The sequence below is a fragment of the Colobus angolensis genome, unplaced genomic scaffold, assembly GCF_000951035.1.
Source record: "Colobus angolensis palliatus isolate OR3802 unplaced genomic scaffold, Cang.pa_1.0 Scaffold4, whole genome shotgun sequence".
Taxonomy (NCBI): Eukaryota; Metazoa; Chordata; class Mammalia; order Primates; family Cercopithecidae; genus Colobus; species Colobus angolensis.
Window position 1 is genome coordinate 16,008,945 of NW_012117376.1, and position 19,105 is coordinate 16,028,049.

A 19,105-nucleotide genomic window follows, 5' to 3' on the forward strand; every position below is an offset into this window, starting at 1 on the left:
GTGGCTCATGCCTGTAAACCCAACATTTTGGGAGGCTGAGGCAGGTGGATCACCTGAGGTCAGGAGTTCGAGACCAGCCTGGCAAACTCGGTGAAAGCTCATCTCTACTAAAAATACAAAATTAGCCAAGCATGGTGGCACATGCCTGTAATCCCAGCTACTAGGGAAGCTGAGGCAGGAGAATCGCGTGAACCTGGGAGGCAGAGGTTCCAGTGAGCCGAGAGCGGGTCATTGCACTCCAGCCTGGGCAAAGCCTGCTGGGTTGGGCTGGGTAAGCTCTGAACACCAGTCTCGTGGCTTCAAGTCACACCTCCTAAGTGAAGCTCTGAACTTTCTCCAAGGACCATCAGGGCTTGCCCGTGGGCAGAGGATGCCGACACTCACTGTTCTTGCTGGGTTTTATTGCAGACAGACTACCACATGAACGTGATGTACATCCACGTGTTTGCAGCCTATTTTGGGCTGACTGTGGCCTGGTGCCTGCCAAAGCCTCTACCCAAGGGAACAGAGGATAAATATCAGACAGCAACGAGCCCCAGTTTGTTTGCCATGCTGGGTAAGGACAAGGTGGGGTGAGTGGTCTAATACTTGGGCTGAGCAGAATGGCTAGAAAAGGCTCTGGCTGAAAAATCTCCCTCCTTTACCAGCTTCCCCTGGGTGTCTGAAGCCCTTCCGTCATGATTCATTTCTTTGAGTAGTGTTTGCTAAATTCACACCTTTGAATTAAGCATTTGCTTTTAGGGACCTCTCTTCATTAATATCCACTAGAAAGGAGAGACTCATTATGTGTGAGTTTAAAGTTTATCCAAATCCTTTGTTCTCAACTGAAAGGAGGGAATTGGACAAGTGAAGAAAGTAGGGCCCAGGGGTGAAGGAACAAGGGTGGGAATAGTAATAATGTTGTACTTTGAAAATCTGTGAAAATGATGAACTTAGACTGCTGGGAGAGGCTTATAGAAAATCGGGCAGTGAGCTTGATAATAGGCAAAGGACTGTCAGGCCACGGGGTCAAATTAAAGCAGCACATTCATTAAAATAATAATAATAATAAGCATTGGGGCCAGGTGCGGTGGCTCAAGCCTGTAATCCCAGCCCTTTGGGAGGCCGAGGCGGATGAATCACCTGAGGTCAGGAGTTTGAGACCAGCCTGGCCAACAGGGCGAAACCCCATCTCTACTAAAAATGCAAACAAATTAGCTGGGCGTGGTGGCACACGCCTGTAATAGCAGCTACTTGGGAGGCTGAGGCAGGAGAATCTCTTGAATCCAGGCGGCGGAGGTTGCAGTGAGCCAAGATCGCACCATTGCACTCCAGCCTGGGTGACAGAGCAAGATTCCATCTCAATTAAAAAGAAAAAATAAATAAAAATAAGCATTTGACCATCACAGACCAGGTTCAAGAGGCCTGGGGTATGCAGACTTCAACCCTCTTGGCCTTTTTTTCCTTGTCTATAAAATATGGTTAACTGGTATCAGCTCAAGAGCTTGGAAGGAAGACGTGACTTGCCCATCTAGCTCTAAGTGACAAGGCTGAGACTCTCCAGCCCTAGGATTCTCATCCAAAAGCCCTCAAGGCTCAGACCTTTGGAGCAGGAGTGTGGTTCTCACCAACTACCCTCTCTGGCCCCCAGGCACCCTCTTCTTGTGGATATTCTGGCCAACTTTCAACTCTGCTCTGCTGACAAATCCAATCGAAAGGAAGAATGCCGTGTTCAACACCTACTATGCTCTAGCAGTCAGCGCGGTTACAGCCATCTCAGTGTCATCCTTGGCTCACCCCCTAGGAAAGATCAACATGGTGAGGAGGGCGCTGCCCTTGGGCAGCACTTGGGTCTAATAGGACTAACATATTTATGCCTCTCCCCACCCCAGGGCCAGCGTGGCTTGGGAGAGGGCATGCCAGGTGGTGGAGCCATGTCTGCCTCTACAGTGGAGCTCTAGGAAGAACGCTGGGTGGCCACAGTGGGCCTGGGACTCAGGAGACTGTCCAGTGATCAAAGGCTTTCTGGGGGGAGTGGTTAAATCCATCCATGCTAACATGAAACACACCTCAGTTTGAACCTCGTTTCTGCTAGTTGCTAAAGCCAGTCACCATGAGTGAGAGTCAGCAGCAACAGACTAGACTAGAAATTGCCAGCCTCTCTCTTCCCCACAACAAATTTCAAGAATGGAACCATCAGAATCAGAAGTAGAGAAGTATATGACACTAGCCACGTGGCCCTGATCAAGCCACTTCAACTTTTTGAGTCTCAATGGCTTCATCTATAAAGTGGGAATTAAGAAATGGTGCATGTAAAGTGCTTAACGGGGAATAAGTACTAGGCAAACATTAGCTGCTGCTGTTAATACAGACAGGGAATGGTGTGTGTGAGTCTTGTGGGCAAAGATGGGTGAGAGGGGAGACAAAACAGATTCTTATGATGATGGGGGCAGGGGGTCCAGCTGGTGGTATTGGAGGGAAGTCTAGACAGACCAGTGGTGGGGCTGTCTGGACAGTGGTGGGGAAGTCTGGACAGACCAGTGGGAGGGGCTGGAGTGGAAAGAATATGGACACAGATGACAGCTTCACAGCAGAATTCAGTGCTAAGAGGAAGTGAGTGGCCATGAGTTCCATGGTGACAGCAAGTCTAAGACATCCAGCAAGGCAGGAATGGGTGTCAGCTGAGGGAAGCCCAGAGGTTAATCCTAGGTGAGAGCTAAAGGGTGTTAGATGAGAGCAAGGCAAGGCTCTGGTTCTGGAGCAGTGAAGGCCATAGCAGAGCTATGACCCAGGAACAAGGCCCAGCTTATTGGAACTGGGCCCAGTCATACAGGGACCAAGTAGCCAATAATAATAATAAAAACAATAACAATAATTTGTGTCTACTGGGCATTTATTCATGTTCTATGCCAGACACTGGGCTAAGAGCTTTATATGTGGAAACTCATTTAATCCTTACAATAACCTTATGAAGAAAGTACATCCGAACCCCCATTCTTCTAGGCCAGGCACGGTTGCTCACACCTGTAATCCCAATATTTTGGGAGGCTGAGGCAGGAGGATTGGTTGAGGCCAGGAGTTCAAGACCAGCCCAGGCAACATAGTGAGACCCTGTTTCTAAAAAATAAAACAAAAACCCATTCTTCCCACTGCCCAGGTACGCTTCACTAAAAAGTGTGATGGGTGCCAGGATGCTGAGCACCTGGACTTCCCAGCTCATTCCCTAAATGCTGCACAATCAAGGTGACTGTGCCCTGGGCCTAAGAGGCAGTAGTGCGCTGGCCCATCATGTCCACTGATGAAGGACATGTAGCTCCAACACAGGAGAGGTGGTTTCAGGATCAGCAAACCAGGGAAGATGTTCCAGGGTTGCCTTGTTCCCAGCGTGCTGGTCACTTCTAGCAAGATGGTGTTCTCTCTCTACCTTGCTTTCTTTATCCACAAGCTATTTCTTTGCAGACTTATATGCACAATGCAGCGTTGGCAGGAGGCGTGGCTGTGAGTGCCTCATGTCACCTGATCCCTTCTCCTTGGATTGCCATGGTGCTGGGTCTTGTGGCTGGGCTGATCTCCATCGGGGGAGCCAAGTGCCTGCCGGTAAGAGACTAGACAGCTAACCCCCTCTGCTTTGGCTGAAGGCCAGCAGGATGCTGGGACCTGATGGGCCACTGTGCAGTGCACAGCTGCGTTAGGCAGGTGTTGGTGCATTCTCATGTTGGCTTCAACGCCTAGTGAGGGATCCACCCTGGCTCGGCGGTGCATTTGTTAGGATGCTGGGGAGCAGGTGGCAGAACCCACTTGAGCTTGCTTGGGCACTGGGGAGAATTTGTTATAAGGCTACTGGGGTGTCACAGAACTCAAGGACAGGGACTGGAGTGTTGTGGGGAGCCCAGAAGCCCCTGTTTTACTTCTTTCTTTGCTTTTCCTGAATATCTGCTTTATTCTTACTCTATAGACCTGCTTCGTCCTCTTCCACCCCACATGGTGGGGTGTAGTTTTTGCTTCAAGAAAGCAGCCTGGTGGAATCTCTTGGCCCCAATCCCAAATTCTCTGGAGAAGGGGCTCTTTGGTTTAACTTGGATAATGTTGTCTTCAGCTGGGGGTGGGCACATCGTGCATACATGGCTGCTGCCGGGGACCCATGTGGATGATGTGAGAGGAGCAGCACCCAGAAGAGGGGGTGCTGGGCGGATGTCCAGGTCGTGTCCACTTCTGATTGTTTAATTCTTCTTCTAAGTTGATGGATCTTTCTTCAATACTCAGCAAATCCTGATCATTCCAGAATAGTTCATTATAGCCAATTGGTTATAATGTGTGTCCCTAAATATTTAGGGACAACAAATCTTCATGGGTTTGAAGACTTGATGGTGGAAAAAGGAGTATAGTTTTGAAGGCTGGATTTTGATGAACAGTGATTATTCAGGGAGTCCATTTCAACCTAAAATTAGGAAAAACTGGCTGAGCGCAGTGGCTCACACCTGTAATCCCAGCACTTTGGGAGGCGGAGGTGGGCAGATCGCCTGAGGTCAGGAGTTCAAGACCAGCCTGGTCAACATGGTGAAACCCATCTCTACTAAAAGTACAAAAATTAGCCGGGCATGGTGGCGGGCACCTGTCATCTTAGCTACTTGGGAGGCTGAGATGCGAGAATCACTTGAACCTGGGAGACAGAGGTTGCAGTGAGCCGACATCGTGCCACTGCACTCCAGTGTGGACGACAGAGCAAGACTCTGTCTCAAAAAAAAAAAAAGTGTTTTATATACACATTGGAATATTAGTTAGCCATAAAGAGAATGAAATCCTGTCATTTGCAGCAACATGGATGAAACTGGAGGCCATTAAAAAATAAAATAAAATAAATAAGGAAAAACTGATCAATAGTTTGATTTGACCAAAACCAGGGCAAATCTGATTTTCATCTTTGCAAGGGGAACGAATTTCTTTTATCTCCTCTGGCTTTGAAATCCTGAAATGAAAGGAGGAAGGGCAGAAAAAAGAACACATAGCAAGTTATCATCAAGCTCAGTGCCCATCACGTTCCCTGAGCCTGTTTCCTTGACTTCATCACTGGCAGGACTATTCAAAGATGATTCACTCATTCATCCATATATTCATTCATTCATCATTCCTTTATTCAACACATACGTTTTAACACTCATCCTGCTTTTCAAGCTATAGTTTAGTGAGGGAAATAGATAAGCACAATACAGTGTGAGAATAGCTACAGGGCACATCTAAGCTAGCCTGGGATGGGTCCGGAAGTGCTTCCCGGAGCAGAGGAAACAGTTGACAGCCAAGTGTTGACAGAGAAGTAGTATTAGCCAGGCAGAGACATGGGGGATGTATTCCAGGCAGAAGAAACAGTGTGTATTAAAGGTTATTGGTAAGAAGAGTGTGTGGCCCAACCAGGAAACAGACATTCTAAAGGCATAGGGTCCACCCAGGAGCATGGTGGACCCAGATCCCTGAACGATGGGAGGTGCTCAGGCACACTTCCAGGGCTAATTGAGGAGTCTGGATTTTTATTCTTTTTTTTTTTTTTGAGATGGAGTCTAGTTCTGTCACCCAGGCTGGAGTACAGTGGCACAATCTCGGCTCACTGAAGCCTCCACCTCCTGGGTTCAAGTGATTCTCCTACCTCAGCCTCCTGAGTAGCTGGGATTACAGGTGCCCAACACCACGCCTGGCTAATTTTCGTGTGTGTATGTGTGTGTGTGTGTGTGTTTGCTGTTGTTGTTGTTTTTTGAGGCGGTGTCTCGCTCTGTTGCCCAGGCTGAAGTGCAGTGGCGCAATCTCGGCTCACTGCAAGCTCCGCCTCCCGGGTTCACGCCATTCTCTTGCCTCAGCCTCCTGAGTAGCTGGGACTACAGGTGTCCACCACCATGCCCAGTGAATTTTTTGTGTTTTTAGTAGAGATGGAGTTTTGCCATGTTGGACATGCGGGTCTTGAACTCCCGACTTCAGGTGATCCCCCCACTTCAGCCTCCCAAAGTGGTGGGATTACAGGCTTGAGCCACCACGCCCGACCTGGATTTTTATTCTGAAGACTAATGGGGATTCTAAGGAAGGAACCAGCCTGATTGAATTTGCATTTGTGTCCACATCTGCTGGCTCACGGCTGTGTGGGAGGCTGAGTGATGGGGAGGAAGGATTACTGAATGGGGATCTGGAGGTGTGGCCTCATGCTTTGTTTCTAACCAGCTGTGTTGTCTTTGGGATGGTGCTTAAATTTGGGCTAGACCAGTGGGTTTCGGTCACCCCCCAGGGGACATCTGATAATGTCTGGAGGCATTCTTGGTTGACACAGTGGGGTGGGGACTGCTACTGGCAGCTAGTGGGGAGAGACCAGGGATGCTGCTTAACATCCCACAGTGCACAGGGCAGCACCCACCACAAGGAACTATCAGCTGAAACTGTGCATAGTGCCTACACTGGACCCTTGCTACTCAAAGTGTGGCCCGTGGACCAGCAGCATTGGCATCACCTGGGACCTTGTTAGAAATGCTCTTAGACCCCACCCCGCATCCACTAAAGCCCACTGTTCATTTCAACAAACTCCCCGATGATGTGAGTGCACATTCAATCTGAGAAGGGCTTCTTTGAGGTGAGCCTTAGTGCCCATCCCCCTTTGGTGGCCCCGGATGCCAAGGGTGTGTGAAAGGGGTGGGTAGGGAATATGGGTCTCACCTGCCAATCTGCTTATATTAACATTTGTCCACAGGTGTGTTTTAACCGAGTGCTGGGGATTCACGAGAGCCACAGCGTGCACTACACCTTCGGCTTGCCGGGTCTGCTTGGAGAGATCACCTACATTGTGCTGATGGCGCTTCATGCTGTCTGGGCCAGCAGTAACATGTGGGTCACTGGGCTTACCCCCCATCCCCTTAACACTCCCCTCCAACTCAGGAAGAAATGTGCGCAGAGTCCTTAGCTGGGACGTGTGCATTTAGGGCCAGGTGCTCAGTTGGCTTCAGTAAATGCTTGTTGGCTGATTTCTTCAGAAGTTCTGCCCAGCCCCTACCTTGGATGGATTTATCACCTCTCCAGGCCACCTCTTCTTTCCAAATGGGGCAGCCTAGGTGTAGGACAAAGACGTGAAATCTGAGACCCCACAAAGACAGAGCAGGTCAAATAGGCCCAAGCCAGTCAAGACTGTGGTTCAGGTCATGATGCAGAGCTTTGCTGTGGACCTGCTCCCACTGCGTACTAGCTGGGCATGCGGCTTAACCTTTCTCGGCCTCAGTCACCCCATTGTAAATGGAGATAAGGATACTATCTCCCCTCATAGGGCTGTTGGGATGCTACTGGATTTAATAAGCGAATGCAGGAACATGCGAAGCACAGCCCGTCCCTGAGGCCCAGAGAGGGGCGGACCTTGGCTGAGGTCTCACTGTGAGGTGGGAATGTGGGGCCTCCAGACCAGTGGGAGGTCCTGTGGCCCCTAGACAGTGGACAGCAATGGTCAGTTTGACACACCAGAGCCCTGGCCATTACCTCCTGGATGTTGTGTGAATATTTTCTGGACATGGCTTCTATAAAATGAAAAAGTGAATTGGGTGCCATATAGGGATAGATTTTTAGAGATGAACTGATAGCATGATGGATAATCATATTCACTGATAACATTTACTACTGTTATTGACTGCTTTATAAGTGTTGGGCATTAGGCTAAAAACCATTATATGCATTATCTCCTTGAATTCTCAAAACTGCCTACTGAGGTATTCTCAGACTCTAAGAAATGATATTTAGGAGAAGTTATCTGCCCAAGATCACTCGGTTGGAACCTGGCTGTAAAAATGGCTGAAGCAGGTGATGAGGAGCTGATGTGTTTGGAGGTGTCTCAGAGAAATCATGGAGGTGCTGGGGTTCCTTCCGGTTCTTAGATGCCCCCCCAGAGATAACCGTAGCCCCAAATTATAGGGATCGCATAACAGTGGGTGAGACATCCTTGCTTGGCTGAGGAGGGGATGACCTGTGTGAAGCAAGGCGCCTCTGTAATGGGTTCCAGTGATGTGTCTGCCACTGTCTTAATAACTGTGCAATTCTAAGCAGAACCTTTCCTCCCTCTGGGCCTGAGAGTTCCCCTCTGTAAGATGAGGACTTGACCTAGCAAGGTCCCACTCGGATGCCTGTAGAGAACAGGCAGGGGAGGTTAGAAAAAAAAAGCCCATGAAGGAAGGGAGCTCTTCAGCTCGCACCCACCATCACAGTGCTGGGACCCAGGCTCAGTGTTGCCAGATCCGATGACTTCTCAAGAGAAGCTTGAAATCTAGAGTTTTGCATGGGCTCTCCCAAGTACTGGCGGAAAATTCAAGATTGTTAGTAACACTGTGTGGCTAAATTCTGCTTGTGGGCTGTCTAGATCCCCAATTCTGTGATTCTGTGGTTCTCTGGAAGCATTGGTTCTCCACAGCGCCTGCTTCACCTGGAAGCTTGTTAGAAATGCAAGCTCTATCTATGGCCCCACCTCAGACCTACCCAATCAGAAATCTGGGGGTGGGACCTAGCAGTTCATGTTTTAATAAGCCTCACAGGTGTTCTCTTGCAAGCTCAAGTTTTAGAACCACTGACCTATAGCCAAAAAAGAAAAAGCCGATCAGTGGTTTGCTGGTAAAGGATTAACTTAACAACTGGCTCTCCAAGAAGATAAAGCCTTGATTGGTAACACTTGCAATTTCTATGGTACAAACGCTTCCCACATGACTGAGTTCAAGCTGTCAAGGAGACATCACTGCACATGGACTTGGGAAGAGATGAGCACAATCAGCCCACTGAGCCTATGGGAACTGGCTCCAGCACATCTCTGCAAGTCAACTCTCATCAGGGTGAGTGAGTTGAGGACCAAGAAGCAGTTATCCTCTTGCCTTTGCAGGACGCAGGCAAAGGGAAGGGCATAGTGACAGTGATGATCTCTCATCCAGAGGCCTTTGGTCTGCTGAGAGTAAAAGGTGTGGGCTTCACCAGTCGTGAAGCCAGCCTTGCAGCCTTAGTCATGGTACTCAGACTCTCTAAATCTCAGTTTTCTATCTGTAAAATGAGAAAATAAGACCTATGTCACAGGGTTGCTGTGCAGATTTAGCAACAGAACATAGCCCCTTTCTCTATGATGAATGATGCTGCATCAGTATGAGGACATCTCTATGTAATGGAAAGATGGAGAGAGGATTAAGGGCAAAGTCAGAACACTTAAATGGAACTGTGGATTAGCTACTTGGTGGCATTGGGCAAGTCAGTTGACTTTGCATTAATTCCACAAACAATATTTCCCAATTTCCTATTCAGATGAGCATATGTGATTGAGTCAGATGCTGTGATCAGAGCCAGGATGGAGCATTTCTCACAAACTGTAGGATTTTTAAGTGATGGGGAGGCACACTGAAATGGCATTGAATCATGCAGTGCAGATACTCTTTTTCAGTTCTCAATCCTCTGATTACATCAGGGAGAAAAGAAAGTCCCCACTTGGGCTGAGAATCTCTGCACCCTTCTAGCTCTTGTTAACCACTCTTTTGAATAGCAGAGAAAACCTCAGGCTGCCATATCTGGGAGAGATTCTAGCAACATTTTGTTTTCATTATATCTCTTTTTACAGCTACCTCCCATTTCCCTTCCATTTTAAGCTAGTAACACAGTTTTCTTTTAAATTCATTTATTTAAATGTAAAAATAAGTCTATTTGGAGAAAAAAAAATTTTAAATAGCATCTCTGGAATGCCAATATGGCTAAATTCATGAATGTTGTCCTCAAATGATGAAATCTGGGAAGCATCTGGCCAAGCTTTGTGGACAGGCCTGCCTAGTTTGAATCCCAAGAGCTACCCATTCCAAGCCACAAAACATTGGAATTCTTGGTTCACTTCCCTAACCTGAACTTGCCCTCTGTGAAATAGGGACACTAATAGCTCACTCACAGGGCTGCTGTGAGGACGTGTTGAGTGAGGTCTGGCCAGGGAAGACCCCGTGCAGGGTGACTGTTATCATGGTGATGGATTTCTGCTTCATTCATTTCTTTTTCCAGACAGCATCATATAGAATGAGTTGTGGGATGGCAGTCAGCAGTCTTGGGTTTATCCTTTATTCTGCCACTTATTACTTAAAAAACAACAAAAAACAACCCCAACTTATATAGTATAAGCTATATCTAGAAAAGTGCAGATATCATACAAGTACCATTTGATGAATCTTCTGATATCCCTATGTAACCAACACCCAGAACCTCTTCATGTCTCATTCTAGGATAACCACTAACCTGACTTCTAACAGCAGCAGTCAGTTTTGTCTGTTTTTGTACATTATATATGTGATGGTTTGGATGTGTCCCCCAAATTTCATGTGCTGGAAACTTAATCCTTCAATTCATATGTTGATGGTATTTGGAGGAAGGGCCTTTGTATGATGGGACTGGTGACTAATAAGAAGAGAAAGAGAAATCTGAGCTGGCATTCTCTTGCCCTCTTACCGTGTGATGACTTCTCCATGTTACGATGCAGCAAGAAGGCCCTCACCGGATGGTGGCACCATGCTTTTGGACTTCCTGGCCTCCAGAACTGTGAGCTAAATAAATTTATTTTCTTTATAATCACCCAGTTTGATATTTTGTCATAGCAACAGAAAATGGACAAAGAAAGAAAATTAATGCAAGAAGTAAAGTTTTTGCTGTAACAGATTCCCGAAAATGTGGAAGTGGCGTTGGAACTGGGTGATGGGAATAGGTTGGAAGAGTTTTGAGCAGGCTAGAAAAAGCCTGTATTGTCAAGAATGGAGCTTAGGCCAGGCATGGTGGCTCAAGCTTGCAATCCCAGCACTTTGGGAGGCCGAAGCAGGAGGATCACCTGAGGTCAGGAGTTTGAGACCAGCCTGGCTAACATGGTGAAACCCCGTTTCTACTAAAAATACAAAAAATTAGCTGGGCATGGTAGTGCACACCTGTAATCCCAGCTATTCAGGAGGCTGAAGCAGGAGAATCACTTGAACCCGGGAGGCAGAGGTTGCAGTGAGCTGAGATCGCGCCATTGCACTCCAGCTTGGGCAACAAGAGTGAAACTCCATCTCAAAAAAAAAAAAAAAAAAAGAATGGAGCATTAAAGACAGTTCTGCAGTTCTGGTGAGGGCTTAAAAGAAGACCCCAGAACTAGGGAAAGTCTGGAACTTCTTAATGGTTACTTAAGTCAATGAGATCAGAATGCTGATAGAAATGTGACTGATAAAGGCCATTCTGATGAGGTCTCAGATGGAACTGAAGAACCACGTGTTGGAAACTGGAGCAAAGGTCATCCTTTTCATAAAGAAGCAAAGTTCTTAGCTGAACTTCATCTGTGCCAGAGTGATTTATGGAAGGCAGAAAATTGTGTAGGTCAGCCATGTTGTAGAGAATGAAAGAACATTTTCAGCTGAGAAAACAAACTGAGGATGTGACCAAGATACCGATTGATAAGAAAATTACTACACATAGAACAAAGCCAGAGGCTGTTCATCAGGACAAGGGAGAAAAACTCCAAAGGCATTTCAGAGATCTTCAAGGCTGCCCGTCCCATTACTGGCCCAGAGTTCTAAGAGGGCAGAATGGTTTGGAATGACCAGTTGCTGCCCAGGGCTGCCTTGGTCTCTGCTCCCTACATTCTGGTGCAACATTCCTCAGCCATCCCAGCTGTGGCTCAAGTGGCCCCAGGTGTGATGTGGAAGGTAAAAGTCATAAACCTTGGCAGCATCCACATGGCACTAATTTTGAAGGTGTGCAGAATGCAAAAGCTGAGGGGGCATTGCCTTCTTCTACCTATATTTCAAAGGATGCTGTGAACAGCCACCACAGAGAGCCCCCTAGCAGAGCAGTGTCTAGTGGAGCTACAAGGGTGGGGCCGCTGCCAGTTCCCCAGAATGGTAGAGCTATCATAGTGCAATGCCAGCTTGGGAGAACTGCAGGCATGAGACTCCAACCTGTGAGAACTGCAGCATGGGCAGAGCCCAGCAAAACCACAGGGGCAGGGCTCCCCAAAGCTTCGGGGGTCCATATTTCATAGTGTGCCCAGGAGGTGGCACATAGAGTAAAAGATCATTCTGAAGGTTTAAGGTTTAATGTTGTTTTCTATGTTGGGTTTTGTACTTTCTTGGAACCAGTTACCCTTTTTTCCTTGCCTCTTTTTCCTTTTAGAATGGGAATGTCTGTCCTATGCCTGTTCCACTGTTGTATTTTGGAAGTAGATAACTTGTTTTGATTTTACAGGCTCACAGCCAGAGGGAATCTCCCATAATGAATTGTACCTTAAGTCTCACCCACATCTGATTTAGATGAGACCATAGACTTTGGACTTTTGAGTTGGTGCTGGAACAAGTTAAGACTTTGGGGGTTATCTAAATGTGGTGTTTCATGCCTGTAATCCCAGTGATTTGGGAGGCCGAGGTGGGAGGACTGCTTGAGCCCAGGAGTTCAAGACCAGCCTGGGCAACATAGTGAGACCTGTCTCTACAAAAAATAAAATTAAAAAAATTAGCCAGGCATTGTGGCATGTGCCTGTAGTTCTAGCTACTTAGGAAGCTGAGGTGAGAGGATCACTTGAGCCCAGGAGTTTGAGGCTGCAGCGAGCTATGGTCATGCCACTGCATTCCAGCCAGGGCAACAGAGTGAGATTTTGTCTCTACAAATAAAATTAAATAAATGTAACTGGATATGGTGGTACACATCTGTGGTTCTAGCTACTCAGGAGGCTGAGACGGGAGAATTACTTGAGCCCAGGAGTTTGAGGCTGCAGTGACCTATGATCATGCTACTGCATTCCAACCTGGATGATAGAATGAAATCCCATCTCTAAAAACAAAACTTTGGGGCTATTGAGATGAATTTTGCATGTGAGAAGGACATGCATTTTGGGGGCTGGGGCAGAATGCTATAGTTTGAATGCATCCCTCAAATTTCATGTGTTGGAAACTTAATCTCTAAATTCATGTGTTGATGAAATTGGAGGTGAGGTCTTTGGGAGGTAACTAGGATTAGATAAAGTTATCAGGGTGGGGCCCCTATGATGAGACTGGTGGCTTACAAGAGGAAGAGAGGGCCGGGCACGGTGGCTCACGCCTGTAATCTCAGCACTTTGGGAGGCTGAGACGGGCGGATCACGAGGTCAGGAGATCGAGACCATCCTGACTAACACGGTGAAACCCTGTCTCTACTAAAAATACAAAAATTAGCCGGGCATTGTGGCGGGCGCCTGTAGTCCCAGCTACACAGGAGGCTGAGGCAGGAGAATGGCGTGAACCTGGGAGGCGGAGCTTGCAGTGAGTGGAGATCGTGCCACCGCACTCCAGCCTGGGCAACAGAGTGAGACTCTGTCTCAAAAAAAAAAAAAAAAGAAAAAAAAAAAAAAGAGGAAGAGAGACCTGAGCTGACATGCTCTTGCCCTCTTGCCATGTGATACCCTCTGCCATGTTATGGCACAAGAAGAAGGTCCTCAACAGATGCCAGCAGCATGCTCTTGGACTTCCCAGCCTCCAGAACCATGAGCTATATATACTTATTTTATAAATTACCCATTCTGTGGTATTATGTTACAGCAACAGAAAATGAACTGAGATAATATACATGGACTCATACAGTAAGTCTGTGCTTTTGTATGCTTTTTTACTCAACATTGTAGTTGTGAGATTCATCCAGGTTGTTAAGCATTGCTGTACCCTTTTTCCACTGGGATATAGTGTTGTGTCATGCTTGGGTCTTAATTTATAAAGGTGACTGAGTGACATTTTCTTCCAGTATTATTGGAAGGAAAGTTTTGTTGTTCACAGTTCCCCTGTAAACAAGCGGCAGAACACATCATGCAGGGCCACACAAAACTGTATCACCCAGGGACCAGGCAGCAGAAGGAGAGGGGGAACTGGGACTATGCCTTTATGGAAAAGAGTGGTGGGAGAGTAACTGGGTAAGGGCATCCACTAATGGCCAGGAAGTGAAAACACTTATGTCGGAGTTTGTAGCTGAGGGGTTTATGAGTTTCCCATGCCTGAGAAAGCTGACTTGCAAGAAAATGAGATAAACAACTTTGGCCATTAGTGTGGCCCTGTGATAAATGAATGCCAAATAGACAAATAGAGAATCTGAGAAAAGATAGCTGGAACAAGTGTGCCATTGTGTGAATACAGCAGAATTTATTTATCCATTATTGAGGAAGATTTGGGTAGTTTCCAGTTTGGAGCTATTAGGAATATTCTAGTATTGCTCCTATGAACATTCTAGCACTTTTATTTTTGGAACACACGAATGCACTTCCATTAATTATATGCCTAGAAGTGAAATTATTGAATTATACAGCATTCACACAGTCAGCTTTAGTGGCTACTGCTAAACAATTTTCTCTAGTACTTTGTGCCAATCTAATCCCCAGTAGTATATACAGAAGCTCCTTTTACTCCACATTTTGCCAACACTTGGTGTTTTCCTGCTTTATGATTAGTCATTTAGGAATCAAACCTGTTGCTTAAATTTTGCTATCTCTAATAACTAACTAAATGGAGCACTTTTCATCTGATTTTGGACAGTTGAATATCTTTTCTTGTGAAATGTCTATTCAAGTTAGTTTGCCCATTTTCTATGGTGGTGTTTGGTCTTTTTCTTATTGATTTGTAGGAATTCCTTACGTATCCTGAATATGAATCCCACTTTGTGGGTTACTTTTTTTCCTTCTTTCTTTCTTTTTGAAAAGGAGTCTCCCTCTGTCACCCAGGCTGGGATGCAGTGGCGCTAGCTCACTGCAACCTCTGCCTCCCAGGTTTAAGCAATTCTCATGCTTCAGCCTCCTGAGTAGCTTAGATTACAGGCACATGCCACCATGCCCAGCTAACTTTTGTATAGATGAAATAATTTTTGGTAGAGACAGGGTTTTGCCATGTTGGCCAGGCTGATCTTTGGCCTCAACTTTGGCCCACCTTGGCCTCCCAGAGTCCCAGGATTACAGGTGTGAGCCACTGCGCCCAGCCCACCTTTTACTTTCTTAATGGTGTCTTTTGAACAAGAGAGGTTCTTAATTTTAATATAGTCCAATTTATCATTGTTCCCTTTATGTTTAGTTCTTTTATGTCCTGTTTAAGAATTTTTGCAGCTGGTGTGGTGGCTCATGCCTGTAATTTCAGCACTTTGGGAGACTGAGGCGGGCAGATCACGAGGTCAAGAGATCAAGATCATCCTGGCCAACATGGTGAAACCCCATCCTTACTAAATATACAAAAAATTAGCTGGGCATGGTGGCTGACTCATGCCTGTAGTCTCAGCTACTTGGGAGGCTGAGGCAGGAGAATAGCTTGAACCTGGGAGGCAGAGGTTGCAGTGAGCTGAGATCGCGCCACTGCACTCCAGCCTGGTGACAGAGCAAGACTCTAACTCAAGAAAAAAGAAAAAAAAAAGAAGTTTTGCAAGGTCATGCAGATGTCCCCCTGAATTTTTTCTAAAAATCACTTAATATTAGATCAATGAATTGAGTAATTGACTCCATTTTTCAGTCATTCAATAAACATTTCCCTGAGGTTTTGATAACCTGAACTGTGTTTGGTGCTGGGGAGGAAGCAAACTATTGAAGATATACAAAGATGGCAAAGACGAGGGCCTGGAGCTTGCCATGCGGATGGGGGGATGGCTGCCTGAATGGTTGGGCAGGTAGTTGTTGATATCTGCACTCACTACTTGAGCAGCAGGGTGGCAACTCTTTTTATCTTTTTAATTTATTTTTCTAGTCTGAGGGTAGTTCTTTTCAATTCTCTCCACTCTCCCAAGATCTTATGAAGTAGGAACTGTCATTATTTCCCCCACTTTATAAGGAACAATTAGTAAAGACAGGTAAGATAACCAAATGACATACAAGGTGGGGTCCACCCCACCCCACAAGGCTGCAGGCTTGGGGCTTTGCTTTGTCTTAAAAATGAGAATATGAGCTGCCCACTTGTTGAGACAAGAAATAGTAAAGGCTTAAAAAACTGACTTGTTGTGTACAACTATCCGTAGGGCTACAGTGAAGGCAGTTCCCAAGTGCAAGCTGAACCCTGGCACAATCACATTTAGCATCCAAGGGCCCCCGTAATATCTTAATCTTTGAATTGAACCCCTGGGGTTGCCTTGAAGGAGAGAGGTCCTGGAAGTATGTTCAAGGAGTAAGGGTGGGCAGGGGAGATGGGTCTGAAAGCCAAGCTCTACCCCACCCACCTTGCCCCAAGAGAAATAGAACCTTTATCTTTAATTGCCTGATGAGAAAACTGGGGGCTGGCCAGACGTGGTGGCTTATGCCTGTAATCCCAGCACTTTGGGAGGCTGAGGCGGGCAGATCACTTGAGGTCAGGAGTTCGAGACCAGCCTGGTCAACATGGTGAAATCCCATCTCTATTAATAATACAAAAATTAGCCAGGTATGATGGCATGTGCCTGTAGTCCCAGCTACTTGAGGCACAAGAATCGCTTGAACCTGGGGGGCAGAGGTTGCAGTGAGCCGAGATCGTGCAACTGCACTCCAGTCTGGACGACAGAGTGAGACTCTGTCTCACAAAACAACAACAACAACAACAAAAAAAAAAAAAAAAAGAGAGAGAGAGAGAGAAAACTGGAGGCTCTGAGAGGTTAAGGGACTTGCCCAGGGTCTTGCAGTTAGTAAGTGACAGAGCTGGCACTTGAGCTTGGGTTTTCTGACTCCTGGTCTGGTTCATTATCCACAAGGTACTGAGAACTAAAATAAGCCACAGACGATCTTGGAATCTCCTTCCCCTCCCTCCCTCCCACATGTCTGCATGGCTTTTGGGGAAAATGACAGGGGAATGTACCAGCCAGGAAGAGGACCCTTGTTTTCCTCATGGCCCTTCCCGGCAATGGCACTACTGACACCAACAGTCCTTTTTGTCGGTGATGACCTCTGCTGCCTGATGCCCAAGTGACCACCTCTGCTTTGTCATTTCTAGGATCGGCTTCCAGGTCCTCCTCAGCACTGGGGCATTCAGCTTGGCCATGGCGATGAGTATCACATCTGGTCTCCTAACAGGTCAGTGTGAGGCCACCTTTCTTCTACCATTGCCCAGGACACAGCACCTATATCCAGAGCACACCCTGCCATGTGGCTGGATGTGTATGTGCCCCATCTCCTTCCCTGAGGATCACATAATTTCAGAATTGGAAAGGTCCTTAGAGGTCACCTGCTGCTGATGTGGACTGTGAGGCCAGGGAAGGGAAGGGACATCCCTGAGGTTATAAGGAGGGTGAGTGGCAACATTGCAGACTTTTGAACCCAGGGCTGATGATCACACTCAGTTTTGCACAGAAGCCTGAGAAAATCCGTACACACAAAAGCCTACCTTTTATTTCTGAGGACACCCATAATACTATTTTATTCAACAGATATTTATTCAATATCTACTATGAGCCAGGCACTGGGGACACAGCCGTGAGCAAAACAAATTCTCTGACTTCATAGAATTGACCTTCTAGTGGGGAAAGTATTAACAATAAATAGACAAATAAGTGTCTACTATGTCAGATGGTAATAAGTGGCTATGAAGACAGAGCAAACTAGAGAGACACAGAGTCAATGTGGGATGGGGTGTTCTTTTAGAGGGGTGGTCAGGGAGGGCTTATCTGAGTAGCTGGCTTTTAAGCAGAGGCCCCAGTGAAGAGGAGGGAGATATGCCATGCATTTAGTTAGGGGAAGAACCTTCCATGAAAATAGGATAGCAAGTGCAAAGGCCCTGAGGCAGGAGCATGCTTTGTGTGTTGAGGGAACAGTAAGGAGACCAGTGTGGTTGGTGTGAATGGAGTGAGAAGGAGTGGCAGGGGTTGAGGGTAGAATGGTAGTGAGGAGCAGGCCCTTATAAAAGATGGGAAGCCACTGGAGATCTTTCAACAAAGGAGTAAAGTATGTTTCTGCTCTTGCAATACAATAGAACAGCAAAAAATCTTGGGGAGTTGCTAATTAGCCAGTTTTACTTATATGCCAGGTGAAAATATGTGGCTATGTGCAGTGGCTCACACCTGTAATCCCAGCACTTTGGGAGACTGAACTGGGAAGATCACCTGAGATCAGGAGTTCGGGACCAGCCTGGCCAACATGGTGAAACCCCGTCTCTACTAAAAATACAAAAATTAGCCAGGCGTGGTGGCGGGTGCCTATAATCCCAGCTGCTTGGGAGGCTGAGGCAGGAGAATTGCTTGAACCTGGGAGGCAGAGATTGCAGTAAGCCAAGACTCTGTCTAAAAAAAAAAAAAAAAAAAAAGGAAAAAAGAAAAAAAGAAAAAACACATTCAGGCCGGGAGCAGTGGCTCACGGCTGTAATCCCAGCACTTTGGAAGGCTGAGGCGGGCAGATCACCTGAGGTCAGGAGTTGGAGACCAGCCTGACCAACATGGCAAAACCCTGTCTCTACCAGAAATACAAAAATTAGCCAGGCATGGTGGCATGTGCCTGTAGTCCCAGCTACTTGGGAGGCTGAAGTACGGGAATGGCTTGACCCCAAGAGGTGGAGGTTACAATGAGCTGAGGTTGCACCACTGCCGTCCAGCCTAGGCGAGAGTGAGACTGTCTCAAAAAAAGAAAAGAAGAAAGAAAATATACATTCCATCCAGAACTGTTCACCTTTATTCTATAAGCAAACGTCTTTTATTGGTTAGACACCCATATACGTGTCCCTAAGCAGGAGGTGGATGCCAAATAAAAGACAAATGGCATTAGACACTATGAGTTGTGTGACGTCGGGCATGTCATTTCACTCCCTCTGAGCCTTGGTTAGCTTCTCTATAAAATGAAAGGATTGTAATAACTAAGCTGGCTTCCTTCCAGCTTTAACAAACTATATGGAGGTACTTTTTGGAGTTACCTGGGTAATTTTTGAGCGTGAGATTGGCTAGAATTCCTTTAATATACCAGTGTTGGGCCTTCGCTTTCGGCAGAGTCTGTGTGAAGAAGCAGAGGCGGAGTAGAGTTAATTCCGTAAGTTAACATTCAGTTCGTGGCAGCTGGCAATCCAACCCTGGGAAAGGCTGCAGATTTAGCAAAACTGCAAGGTGTCTGTTTTTAAATTCGAAATGAATTGGGGTATCCTGCATTTTATTTGGCAACTCTATCCTGGGAATCACACTGTTCACTGTTATCACTGGTATGTTCAAAGTGGTG

The 19,105-nt window shown here is 46.6% G+C and overlaps 1 protein-coding gene across 9 annotated transcripts in view; it reads left to right on the forward strand.

Moving 5' to 3' along the window:
- LOC105521412 (RH-like protein) overlaps nucleotides 1-19,105 on the forward strand; it is a 56,950-nt gene that overhangs the window by 26,868 nt on the left and 10,977 nt on the right. For 2 of the 9 annotated variants that reach the window (XM_011955627.1, XM_011955626.1), the window contains exons 4-8: nucleotides 409-556; nucleotides 1,631-1,797; nucleotides 3,439-3,576; nucleotides 6,701-6,834; nucleotides 16,905-16,984. In XM_011955627.1, coding sequence (XP_011811017.1) covers nucleotides 409-556; nucleotides 1,631-1,797; nucleotides 3,439-3,576; nucleotides 6,701-6,834; nucleotides 16,905-16,984 — 667 coding nt within the window. The remainder of the gene's footprint in view (nucleotides 1-408; nucleotides 557-1,630; nucleotides 1,798-3,438; nucleotides 3,577-6,700; nucleotides 6,835-16,904; nucleotides 16,985-19,105) is intronic. The other 7 variants (XM_011955631.1, XM_011955629.1, XM_011955630.1 and 4 more) reach the window with 5 other exon arrangements.